The 13,939-nt window shown below is 43.9% G+C and overlaps 1 protein-coding gene across 3 annotated transcripts in view; it reads left to right on the forward strand.

Annotated features, from left to right (window-relative positions):
* The window catches only part of NCKIPSD (NCK interacting protein with SH3 domain), a 143,482-nt gene that overhangs the window by 40,700 nt on the left and 88,843 nt on the right, over positions 1-13,939 (forward strand). For all 3 annotated transcript variants that reach the window (XM_068135396.2, XM_068135407.2, XM_068135416.2), the window contains one exon: positions 11,051-11,219. In XM_068135396.2, coding sequence (XP_067991497.2) covers positions 11,051-11,219 — 169 coding nt within the window. The remainder of the gene's footprint in view (positions 1-11,050; positions 11,220-13,939) is intronic.

A 13,939-nucleotide genomic window follows, 5' to 3' on the forward strand; every position in this document is an offset into this window, starting at 1 on the left:
CTCGATTGTCATTCAGGAATCGCACAAGCCAGCATCACCGTCAGTCAGGCCTTAAACATGGAATTGTATTCAAACCAAATGCACTGCTGTCGAAATATACGAACATATGTAATGTTTCAGGAAATTAAAACATTTCGGCCTTTTTCTTTTTCTTCTTGAACAAAAATGACTTTTTCAAGCTCCATTTCTGAAGATGTTTTCCTACACGGCGCACTGTCAATACTATTTCAATTCAGTCCTACCTTTCCTACGGTATTCTCTTACCTACCTCCATAAATGTAACAATATTTACATCCTTTCATTACAAATATATTTTTGTAGTTTCCAATATATTCATTTTTCTTTATTGTTTTAAAGGAATGGAATGCAGGAATTAGTTGCCATGGCAACACAGTTTCAACCTGTAAGCTGCTTTGACAAGTGAAGCCCACCTGACATTTCCATAAAGTACAGGTTGAGTTTTCAGAAAGGATATGGTAGAATTTTCCCACCCAAATGGCAATGCTGGGTCTGTTTTGGGGTTCTGGCTCATCAACTAATATCAAGACTATCAGATTTTTACTCTCGACACTCATGGGTTTGTGTGCAAAATGCCTGAAAGATAAAGACAGGACTAATGTGATACAAATACATCAATTGATCAAATGTGCCATACTCTGTGCTGCTTATTTTATCACATCATCGATGGGATCACGGGGCTGGGTTTTTATTATTATTATTATTATTTTTGTATACAAGATTGAGGCTCGTGTAAGAGCTAACATTAATATAAAAACCATAACCACCTTGAGAGGCCATTTTTCCCCGCAAAGCGGGGGTTGGCCTTTTTCGGGAACCGTGGTTGTTGTTGTTTTTTGGTCCCCTTTTGAAGCAATGTTTTACGGCCGGATGCCCTTCCTGCCGCCAACCCTTTTTGCCGCCTTTTACGACAAACAGGGAATTACCAGTGAACTGGTACTCAATTAGCCCACCTCGGAAGGATGACAGGCTGAGTCAACCCCCCTGGCGTTAATTCAGCGATCGACCGGGATTCGAACCCAGGATCTTAGGATCCTAAGCCGGCACCCTAGCCGCTAGCCCAACACCAGGGACTGGTGTTGGGCTAGCGGCAAAACCGTTGCGGTTAGGCTAAGAGCTAACATTAATCACAAAAAAAAAAAACGGACGCACAAAACGTACAATAAGGGGAGCGGGAGACGAGATGGGGAGAGGGAGGGAAGCACACAAGTACAACACCAGAGAACAGGGACATCGGGAGATCTGTGGGAGTGAGAGGGCTTGGGTTATGGCATTTCACTTTAAAATAAACAAATAGACAAATCCAAAGGATAATACTTGATGAGGGGGCATAGTGGGGAAGCTTTTGACGCATTACGGGGGAGAGGAGTCACGAGGAGCACCTCCTCAACAAACTTCGTCTTGCTCTATCATTTTTACACTGATACCACTTGACGAGCAGTTAATTGATTGGGTGGTTTACCGTTGCCTTCCAAGTAAATCAAGGGACACCATGGGGTCTTTAATGTCCACGAGCGTCCAGTGCTGGCAGACGGGTCCTCTGGCTTAACATCCTTCTGATGGACGGTGCACATATTGATGCCTCGCCCTATGAATTTACATAACTCTTTTGAATTATAATAGATGACCCTACTTTCTACACTTCAAGATAACACCGTATCATTCCACTTTTTGATGCACTCCCGAGCCAATATCAACACTGATATTGCCAATGAAACCGTGATATACCGTAAAACATCTACCTGTTTTACCTTTTTACCTTTTTCTGCCTTTTTGAAATTTGGTGGTTTAATGGTTAGAGCGCCTGCTCTGAGTCTGGGAGGTCAGTGGTTCAAAGCCCGGTCGAGTCCTACCAAAGACTTTTAAAATGGTACATGATTCTTCCTTGCTGGATGTTCACTATTTAAAGTATACAGCATGGATAATCCCCAAGGGTTGCCATCCTTGGGGAGGAGGAAATTCATCCTGAAGGAAATACGCCTTTCGGAGTGTCGCTGAGCGGTGAGAAAGGCAGCACCAATGTTGTGATGTCACTGATACCCAGAGTGCCCCCAAAGATGACGAACGTGTGTGTGTGTGTGTGTGTGTGTGTGTGTGTGTGTGTGTGTGTGTGTGTGTGTGTGTGTGTGTGTGTGTGTGTGTGTGTGTGTGTGTGTGTGTGTGTGTGTGTGTGTGTGTGTGTGTGTGTGTGTGTGTGTGTGTGTGTGTGTGTGTGTGTGTGTGTGTGTGTGTCTGTGTGTCTGTCACGCGCACGACATGCGCGTGCGTTTTTTTGTTTGTTTTTTTTTGTTTTGTTTTTAAGTGGCTGGAACTTATCGGAGGGAACTAATATCAGTGCTGAGTTTTTCATGCAGGACCATGGTCTACTCTAATTGCAAAGTGCTGGGTGGATGGGATACCTTTTGACTCCCATGTGTTCAACTTCCTTATATATATATATTTTTAATTGGCTCTAATTAATAAATTTGAAATGCTTTGCTGAACTGCAGGGATGAGCCCATCACCACTAATTTCAATAGATTGTGTAAGGTCGTCTTCTCAGAAAATCGGTTTATAAAATTGAATAAACGTCACACTTTTTGTCTGAATGTGATCTCCCACAGCTCGAGTTGACCAGGATTTCTTGCTCTGGTTTGAGTTTCCGACAGATGAGCCATTTTACCTTTTTACCATTTTACCTGATGAGGACAAACAAAGTTGGGAGGCAATGACAAACCACCCAGTACATTGCCAAGAAAACTGCTGGCAGCACCAACACTTTGTGAAAAGTACAGTTCATCAACTAATAAACTATCAAGTGATTATATTTCGCTGATCAAAAAAATAGGACCGCGGGTCTTGAAGCTCACCTGGATCAGGAACAACAGTTCTCAAACCCCCCACAGACTCTCTGAGACCCTGATTCTTTTTTTAATGCCATGAACAAACATTGGTGCATCGATGAATATATTTTGGGGGGGGGGGGGGGTGGTAGGTAGGTCAATCCCCCCCTACCCGTAGACTCCCTTAATGAGCGCAGATTTTGATGTGGTCAATACACCTTCGTTAGGCATCAGATATGAAGCTCGTGGTCAAGTTTCATCGAAATTGTGTGTGTAGTTTTGAAGAAGAGAGCAAATACCTATCTTGGGGGGGAGGTCAAACTCCTCCCTCCCCCCAGGAAATACCCTAACGAGCGCAGATTTTGATGTGGTCAATACACCTTCGTTATGCAACAGATTTGAAGCTTGTGGCTAAGTTTAATCAAAATCGTGTTTTTGGTTCAAGTGATGATGAATGAAGTGTTTGCAGACTCACTCGCTGACTCGTTGACTGACTTACCTACGGACACTGCTCGATGGCATAAGCTCACCGGACTAAAGGACTAAAGTCCAGTTAAGCTGATGATTGTGTGTAAGGTGGGAAGTTCATGGAAGGAAGTATATGTTGAGGAGCAGTTATAATATATTTTCAAGGGATTGCTGAGCTGAGCGTTTCATTTGGCAAATCGATATATAGCAATATTGAAAATTGATATCAGATCCAATGTACCATCTTGATGAAAACGTTAATGTGCCAGTGAAGCAGTTTATTTGGTCCGGCGGATATAAGAAAAATTGTGCACATCCTGCTACAAACATGAAATTTAGCATAATTGTCGTTTATTACATACAGAAAATATTGTTATGAATTTTGGGTCGAGGCATCAGATTTTGGGTCGGGCCCTAGCATATATAGATTTAGCTAGATCTGCATAGGTAGGTGCTCCGATGTGAAGCAGAAGAACCATCTCTATGTAAGTAAGTCGGGGACCTGTCTAGCCCGGTTTGTCGGAGTAAGCTGCGTATCTGTGTCCCCGCCGCAAGGGAGCGGGGCATGTTAAGTAGTTCTTGGGTTTATGCTAATTCCCCGGTGTGTCGTCCCCTCTGTGATCATTCCAGTGTTCCTTATGGCAACACATCACATACATTAGCTAGGCCCATTAGCGCAATAGCGCATACACACTAATTAACTTCCCTCATAATAAAATCTGACTGGACGAACAGACCGGAAGCGGCCGCGCACACGCCGGCATGATGACCAAACATTGAACAGGCAGGCCGGGAACCACGCCCAGGAAGGTTCGTGACTGGCCGGGGGGGAGTGGCAAGCAAGAACCAGAGCACCGATTGGAGAGGAAGGAAGATGGACATGCGACACGGATTGGCCACCACCGATGATGTGACACCAAAGGCGCAAAGCGCTCGGCCAATCAGTGCGTAGGACGCGAAACGCTACCAACAAGCGACGCGCTCATTGGAAGGGAAGCACCAGTGACGTCAGAGGACGTCTAATAAAAGTGAGCAGAGACGGACATTTTCTCTCTTCCTTCGTCTCCTTTCTGCCCCTTGCTTTTCTCTCGGTTGGACCCACCTCTCTCGTTCTTGGACCTCCTGCCTGCCCCAAATTCCTTTGCGATCCGCAAATTGCCTGCTTTATGACGAATGTTGGAGAAACGTTGGAGCGCCGTCAATTCTCCTCCCTGGCGTTCACGTGCGAGCGAGGCTTGCCGCTGGAGCGGGCGAGACCGGAGCGCGAACGAGGACATCGAGGCCTGGTTGTGCCGACGGCCGAGCAGTTCCCGGGGATCGGAGCCGTTCCCGGACTGCACACTTGGGGCCTACACGACGAGCCTGAACGGACCTAACGATTCCTGACTGCCAGACAGAGATAAGACGCACCCACAGCCGACAACTATTTATTTGCTTAATTCATTCCCCTATGCTGTTGTTGAAGTCTGTGAGTGGGATCCCAACCTAGGTTTAGTTTTTACCGGCACGCTCTTTGTTATCAGGTTCCGAAGAATAAATCATTTATTTTTGTACATAATTCCATTTTCATTTGTGAGTTACTTTTCGCAGGTTGAAGACCGCGTGGACCATCAGGTAAATCTCACCGCTCCTTCCTCTTTCTTTTCTCCCCCGCGCATATATATCGTCGAATCCGCCATTGATCGTCACCTCATTAAGCTCGATTGCTATCCGTGATTTTCCGGTATTAACCGAGGAGAATCACACGACAATATTGTTACGTTTATGGGGGTAGCTCATGAAATACCTCAGGCCAGTGCCAGAAGGCCAGAACCTTAGGCCAGAACAAAATATCTCAAAAAGTTGTGGATGGATTAGGACGAAATTTGGCAGAGATGTAGCGTATGTGACAAGGACTAAATGATTAGATTTTGGTGAAGACCAGATTCGGATCCGGCTAGTATAATTTTTTCAGTGATTCGTCACCATTGGGAGATAGATCCAAAAACGATATATAGCAGGATATCTCAAAAAATTGGTGAGTTTGAGGTGAAGGTGGGAGTGCATCAGGGGTCGGTACTAAGTCCACTACTATTTGTAGCTGTGATGGAGGTGCTGGCTCAGACCGTAAAGGAGGGTTTACCATGGGAGTTGTATGCAGATGATCTGGTGTTGATTGCGGATAGTATGGATGGACTGAAGGAAAAGATGAACAAGTGGAAGGAAAGTATTGAGTCAAAAGGTCTGAAGGTGAATATAGGAAAGACGAAGGTGATGGGAAGTGGTAAAGCATGTGGTGAGGTGGAAAGAACTGGGAAGTGGCCATGTGCTGTGTGCAGGAAGGGTGTCGGAGTGACCTCCATTCAATGTACAATGTGCGCTGAGTGGGTTCATCAAAAATGTAGTGGTCTGAGAGGGTCATTAACCAGTGTGGCAGCTACATTCAAATGTAAGGTGCGCACAGAGGGAGCTGCAGATGGAGGAAATGTTGAGTTGGATCTTGGAGACGGCGTGAAGCTGGAAGGTGTGAAAACATTTTGCTATCTCGGACACATGCTGAATGGAGAAGGTGGATCAGATTCGGCAACGGTTGCTCGAGTGAGATGTGCATGGAAGAAGTTTCGGGAACTGAGTGGCGTGCTGATGAGGAGGTGAGTGTCGTTGAAGCTGAAGGGAAAGGTGTATGCTGCATGTGTGAGAAGTGTTTTGATTTATGGGAGCGAGACATGGGTCATGAATGTAGAGCAGCAATGAAGGCTGGAAAGGGTGGAAATGCGAATGGTTCGGTGGATGTGCGGAGTGTCGCTGAGAGAGAGGAAGACAAATGATGAATTGCGAAAGATTATGGGAATAGAGCCTGTGATTGATGCTGTGAAGAGGAACAGGTTGAGATGGTTTGGTCATGTGTTGAGGAAGGATGAAAGTGACTGGTTGAGAAGAGTGATGGAAATTAATGTAGAAGGAAGTAGAGGATGGGGAAGACCGAGAAAGATTTGGCTAAAGACGGTGGAAGAAGACATGCGGGCAAGGGGGTTTACAAGGAGAGATGCAGAAAATAGGGCAAAATGGAGAAGATTGTCATGGGGACCGCAAGGCTAACCCCCGCTCTTGCAGGGAAAATGGCCTTAAAATGCATGTTGTTGTTGTTGTATCTCATAAAATTGTCGACATATTCAGACGAAACTTGGTGGACAGGTTGGGTATGTGACAAGGAAGAATTGATTCAATTTTGGTGAAGATCTGAATATGGATTCGGATACAATAATTATTTAATTTTTTAGTGGTTCTTCACCATTGAGAGATTGAGAGAATATATACCATATTTATAAAGTTATGGACGAGTTATGACTAAACTTGTTAGACAAGTTGGTTAGGTGACAATAACAAGCCGATCAGATTTTGGTTCAGGTCTGAATCCAGATCTGGCCTATCAGTGGGATACAAAACATAAACTGTTCACCTTGGCGGAGGTATGCCCTCTACCAAATCCCCTTCTTGTTTCAACATGTTGCAGTTGGCTCTGGAGATATGGTAAGAACACTTCAGCTGCATAAATTCCAAATGTTCTAGCAGTGACGAGTTTGAGCATATTCACAATAGTAGCTCCCTCGATAATTATGGCATCCATCGAAGGGAACTCCTCGGTAGGCATGGCCAAATCTTCCAGGCACTGCAACAAATCAACCTTAACACATGTCCTTATTTTTCGTTGATGACATATTGAAGGTGGACATGGCTGGTTCCCGAACATGATGAAATCATCTAAATTGCTATCTCATGTCTGGCATGCATTGTCTTGAAAAGAGATTACAATCACTCTTAAGATTGGCTATTTGCATTCGTGATTTAGTCGCTGGCTTCTTGGATGGGCAAGACATCAGAGATAAGTTATTTCTCTTGATGGAATCAGATGGGGGCACGGAGCATTCAACAAGCCTTTCTTTTACGAAGGACTGGTACTGAGATTTGCCAATCTGCTCTCCTGTATCAACTGTCCTTCTGACAGACTCATCTGCAACAGTATTGTTATGAAGACTAATGAGATCAGCACAGAGCTCACATAAGGGATTTCCATTGTGCTCTCCAAAGGTTTCCATCATTGTTTGTGTCAGCAGTGGAATGACCTTAAATCCACAGTATGCTCTTACATTGTGCTGGGATACAATAATTATAATACCATAATCACATGCACTTGTTGACCTGCGATACGTCGCAGGTAAAAATATAAGCATTTTGACTTCCTCATTTATTTAGCTTAGCGATGTTACTCTTAAAGGGAAAACATGTAAATGTTCAGGTTTTTGGGGAAATAATACTGTTATCTAAAATCATGTCGTGTGATGACATCAGTGATGTATTTACTATTATCCTCATGGGATTAACAAGTTCGTCGATTATTAGTTTTCACCAAGTAGTTGAGTCTGTATTATAGGTTTTACCAATGTATACATTGTGACGTCATTGATAGTTAGGTCCATTTTGACCACTGTACCAGCACAATAAGTAACCTCCTTTTCCCTCCAGCTGTTTGCGGCTGGGTTTATTAAAATTTTAAGGTTGTTATCCACACGTGTGTACCTGCATGTTGCATTATTGTTGCCTTACTTTTGTTCTTTGTTTCCCTTTGTTATGTCTCTCTCTCTGTTTAAGAGCAAGTTCCAGTTTAAGGTCGTCTCCAAAAGGTTTGCCCATACATAGTCGTAGCCAAAAATATTGGCATCCTTGCACTTTCTTTCAAATAATGCACCATTTCTTTCAGAAAATTGTTGAAATTAAAAAATTCGTTTTATATTCACATATGTATTTCTTTGGTTTGCAGTGGAACAAAACAAAAAAACCTGAAAAATCACTAAATCTTAGCTTATTCCACACAGAAATCCTAAAATGGCGCAGACAATTATTGGCTCCTTTTAGAAGTTTCTCGAAATAATTCGATTTCAAGCAGGTGATTCTCCATTAATTTCGAATTGAACTCACCGATGGTGAGTTGCAGGTGCCTGCAATATAAAAATCACTCATTCAACCAGTTTGAATGGAGAAAAGGAGTCATTCTGCTGTTTTGTGTCACTGTGTGTTCCGCAATGAGCATGGAGAAAAGAAAGAAAAGCAGAGAATAATATTGTCTGAGGTCAGACACCAGATTGTAGCCAAGCATGGACAATCTCAAGGCTAAAAATCCATCTCCAGAGACCTTGATGTTCCTGGGTCCACCCTATGCAATGTTATCAGGAAGTTTAAGGCCCATGGCACTGTAGCCAATCTCCCTAGACGTGGCCGCAAGAGAAAACTTGATCGAAGATTGCAGCAAAGGATTGTTCGAATGGTTGGGAAAGCACCTCGATTGACTGCCAAACAGATTCAAGCTGACCTTCAGACACAAGGTACGACACTTTCAACTTGCACCATCCGTCACCAACTCAATGAAAGGGGGTTCTATGGTAGGAAACCCAGGAGCACCCCACTGCTGAGAGAGAACATAAACCTCAACTGGAGATTGCCAAAACCCACCTGAACAAGCCAAAATCCTTCTGGGAGAATGTCCCGTGGACAGATGAGACCAAATTATAGCTTTTTGGTAATGCACATCATCTCTATGTTTATAGAAAACAAAATGAAGCCTTAAAAATAAAGAACACCTTCCCTACAGTCAAACATTGAGGAGGTTCAGGGATGTTTTGGGGTTGCTGTGCTGCCTCTGGCACTGGGTGCCTAGAATGTGTGCATGGCGTCCTGAAAGCAGTAAATTACCAAGGAATTTTGGAGCGCAATGTTCAACCCAGTGTCAGAAAGCTGGGTCTCTGTCGAAGGTAATAGGTCTTGCAGCAGGACAAAGGCCCTAAACACACTTCAAAAAGCACCCAGAAATGGTTCAAGACAAAACGCTGGACTGTTCTGAAGTGGCCAGCAATGAGTCCAGAACTAAATCCCATTGAAAACCTGTGGGGAGATCTGAGAACAGCAGTTGGGAGAAGGCACCGTTCAAATCTAGGAGAACTGGAGCTGTTTGCACAAGAAGAGTGGGCCAAACTGCCAGTAGAGAAGTGGAGGAAGCTCATTCATGGCAAGAGGAAGCGCTTGACTGCAGTTATTTTGTCGAAAGGCTGTTCTACCAAATATTAACTCTAGGGTGTCAATAATTTTGTCAATGCCATTTCTTTTTATTTTCTGATTTGAAAGGATATATTGTAGTCTGGCTGTCTGTTTGTCTGTGTCTTTGTACGATATCTCAAAATGTTATGGATGGATTTGGACGAAACCTGCTGGACCGGCTGGTTGTGTGACGAGGACTAACAGATTCGGTTTTGGTGAAGATCCAGATTCAGATGCTACGATTTTTGAAATTTTTAAAAGTGATCCGTCATCATTGTGGGATAGGGGGGGGGGGGGGGGAAACAATATATAGCATGATATTTCCAAACGTTGTGGGCAAAACTTGGTGGAAAGGTTTGGTGTGTGACAAGAACAAGCCGATTATAATTTGGTTAAGGTCTGGATACGGCCTATCAATGGGATACAAAATATAAACTGTTCAGCCTGGTGGAGTGCCGTTCTTGTCTTTTGTTTATTGATTAGCCTTTTTTGTATGTTTTAGTTATTTTCACAATGAAGCTCCATAAGCTCTCTGTCCTCTTTAGCCATTTTGCATGATCTGTCATCGTTGCTTCTAAGTTTGCACAAATGAAATAAAAAGGAATGCAATGTTGTTATAAATGATTTTTGTTGGTGGGAGTATTATGTGCAATTGCAGTGTTACTTTTTATTACCTCCGCCACCGAAGGTGAATGGCGGTTATGTTTTCACTCCTGTTTGTCTGTCTGTTTGTCTGTCAGTTTATCTGTCTGTCTGTGTTTGTCTGTGAGCAAGATGTGTCAAAAAGTTGTGGACGGATTCGGACGAAATTTGACAGAGAGGTAGCGTATGTGACAAGGAAGAAATGATTTGATTTCGGCGAAGATCCGGATTCGGATCTGGCTAGTCAATTTTTTTTAGTGATTCCTCACCATTGGAAGATCGGGCCAAAAACGATACATAGCAGGATATCTCAAAAAGTTATGGACGGATTTGGACGAAACTTGGTGGACAGGTTGGTTGTGTGACAAGGACGAATCGATTAGATTTTGGTGAAGATCTGAATGTGGATTTGGATACGAGAATTATTTAATTTATAAAGTTGTTTTTTGTAGGCAGCCTGTGGCTGCTGGTTGCATCATTTTTTCTGGAAGCGTGTTTGTGCCGCTGATGCAGTGCCCCAATTACCAGTGAGTTGGTACTCATTTTGCTGACCTCGGAAGGATGACAGGCTGAGTCAACCCCCTCTGGCGTTAATTCAACGATCGACCGGGATTCGAACTCTGGATCCTCGGATCCCAAGCCAGCACCCGAACCACTAAGCCAACACCAGGCTCGAATTTATCAATTGATTCTTCACCATTGAGAGATCGAGCGAAAAGCGATATATAACATGATATTTTAAAAAGTTGTGGACGAGTTATAACTAAACTTGGTGGATGAGTTGGTTAGGTGACCAGAACAAGCTGATTAGATTTTGGTTCAGGTCTGAATCCAGATCCGGCCTGTCAGTGGGATACAAAACATAAACTGTTCAGCCTGGTGGAGGTATGCGCTCTACCAAGTGCCGTTCTAGTTTAATTATATGACAACAGTTCTTGAAGCTTCTGCAGGTAGATATGTGGATCAGGCCTAAAGGTTGATCGTCACCATGGCCTTTGCTGCATCTCATGATATTGGCATCTATGTTACAGGAAGTTGATTCGCCACCGCAAAGAAACATTGGGCCGTCAGACCATGGACCGGCCAGCCAGGCAGCAGCGCACTGATTCAACTTCAACCACCAACCGGCCTCAGGATGGACAGAGACGGAAGGAGAAAGCAGATGACATGACACAGTCTTCCATTGAACAGGACTATCAGGTGAGTGAAGTAAATGTTTTCTCGCAATTACAGTGTGGTACCAACATGGACTGGACGGTTCACGCAAGATTCCCGGTCATGGTGTATATTAAGTGAAAGTAATTCAGAAATTGAGACGGTTTTGGGGGAAGAAATTGTGAAAGTTGCTCAGAGAGGCTCACCAAGTCCACCCATAACTTTGCCCTCAACATCGACGGTTTCCCAGTGTCCACCTCCCCTCACATCCGGAATCTTGGCATCATCTTTGACCAAACCCTCTCCTTCGACAAATACACTAAACAGATCACAAAGACAGCCTTCTTCCACCTGAAAAACATCGCCCGTCTCCGTCCATCCCTCTCCTCTGTGGCTGCAGAAACCCTCATCCACGCCTTCATCACTTCCCGTCTGGACTACTGCAATAGCCTCCTTTATGGTTCACCCTCAACAATCACCAATAAACTCCAATACATTCAGAACTCCGCTGCCCGTCTACTCACCCATTCCCGGACCCGTGACCACATCACCCCCGTCCTTTACAAGCTTCACTGGCTCCCCATCTCCCAGAGAATCCAGTACAAAATCCTCCTCTTGACCTACAAAGCCCTCCATAACCTGGCCCCATCCTACCTGGCTGACCTCCTCTCCAGACACACTCCCACCCGCAACCTCCGCTCTGCTGGTACCAACCTCCTGACCCCCCCCATCCGGACCAAATTTAGATCCTGGGGGGACAGGGCCTTCTCCATCGCTGCTCCCACCCTCTGGAACTCGCTACCTCACACCATCAGAGACTCCTCCTCACTCACCACATTCAAAACATCACTCAAGACCCACCTGTTCAACACTGCATTCAACATTTAACCCACAGCATCTAACCCCTGACTATCTCCTCTCCTTCTCCCTCCTTTGTGCTTTGAATATTTCCCTATTGATTCTTCTTTTTTTGCAATTGTCTTTATGTTTTGCTATGCGTTATGTTTTGCACTCTGTCAAAGCGTCTTTGGGCTTCCTGAAAAGCGCTATATAAAATAAATGCATTATTATTATTATTATTATTAGAGGGAAATGGGTGGGAATTTGAAGAATTTTGGTCCAATATAATCGTAAAATTTAAGCACAACAAAGCACACTGGTGCTTTCTATTTATCATATGGTACATACAAAATGGCTGAATCATTTACTCTCCATCCTCCCCTTCCCTCCCTGTATGACCATCCAATCTCACTCATCTGTCCACCCTCTATCTCAACCTGCATGTGTATCTTTTGAATCTCCTTTCCAACCTTTCCTCTTTATCTTTCCCACTGTTTCATTAATAGTTGGTTGGCCCTGTATCTGCTTTGTCATTATTTTTTTTAGCTCACCTGGAACGAAATTCAGTGGAGCTTATGCGACGGCGTGTCGTCCGTCCATCAGTCCGTCCATATACACTTGCAACTTCTTCTCCGAAACCGCTGAAGGGATTATGACCAAACTTGGCACAAATGATAGTTGTGTTGTGACTAAAGTTTGTTCACAGCATTTAAAATATCGGGGTGTAAGGGGGTCGACCGGGGGTCAAAGTGGATCTAGGTTTGACCCCCACCAAAATAGGTGTTTGGTTTCTTCTCTGAAACTACACACAATATTTCGATGAAACTTGACCACAACCTTCATCACCCGTGATGTACCGAAGTTTGTTCACGGCACTAAGAAAGTCGAAGTCTTAGTGGGTATATGGGTGGGGGGGGGGGGGGGGTCAAAGTGGGTCCAGGTATGACCCTCCCCATCCCCCCCAAAATAGGTGTTTGCTTTCTTCTCTGAAACTGCACATGCAATTTCGATGAAACTTGACCACAACCTTCACCACCTGTGCTTTACCAAAGTTTGTTCACGGCTTTAAAACTTTTTTGCCCCTTTAGGTGTATACAGGAGGGTTCCCCCCAAAATAGGTATTTGCTTTCTTCTCAAACTACACACTCGATTTCGATGAAACTTCACAACGTTCATCACCTGTGATGTACCAATGTTTGTTCAAGGCATTAGAAAAATTGGGGTATACGGAATTGGCGTGGGAGGGGGGGGTTTCCCCCCCAAAATAGTTTTTTTTTTGGTTGTTTGTTTAAAGTCATGATTATGTTCGTTTGGTTTTCCATGCTACCTTGTCTTCTAGCATTGAAATTAACCATAGAAATTCGTTTAAAATACCTTTAGTCAGTGTCGTATACTGTTTATTCTACCAGGTGAGTGCTGGGGGTATTGCCCCAATGTTTGTAATTATTTTCTAAATGCATTGTGTTCAGTTTATTTTGTTCACCTGGAAAGGTGTTTCTCTCAAAACTTGCTGGTAACAAAGCATCATGCTCGGCGAAGTGAATCCCATCTAGGATGCAATGTGCATCATCATATGTGCGTTTTCTTATCTTGTGGACTTTAGGTAGCATCGATACATAATCAATTCAAAGGCCACCTACATAGTACGTAACCATAAATGGTGGTATTTTGTTGTCCTTCTCTCCTTCTTGATATGTAGCACACATTCCATTTTTCTTTCCTTTTCTTATCCTCCTCTAGCCTTTTACTGCTTTTACTGCTTTTACCTTTAACCTCACCTTTTACTGCCTTCTCACTCATCCCTCCCTTTTCTAAATATACACCCCCTGCATTGTTTTCTTAAACTTATTAGTCCTCTATTCAGAGGGGACTGTATGTTTGCTCCCCATCTGTCCATCCCAGCTGTGGTTTTCTAGACGGTTTTC

Source organism: Myxine glutinosa, chromosome 1, assembly GCF_964187855.1.
Source record: "Myxine glutinosa chromosome 1, kmMyxGlut1.1, whole genome shotgun sequence".
Taxonomy (NCBI): Eukaryota; Metazoa; Chordata; class Myxini; order Myxiniformes; family Myxinidae; genus Myxine; species Myxine glutinosa.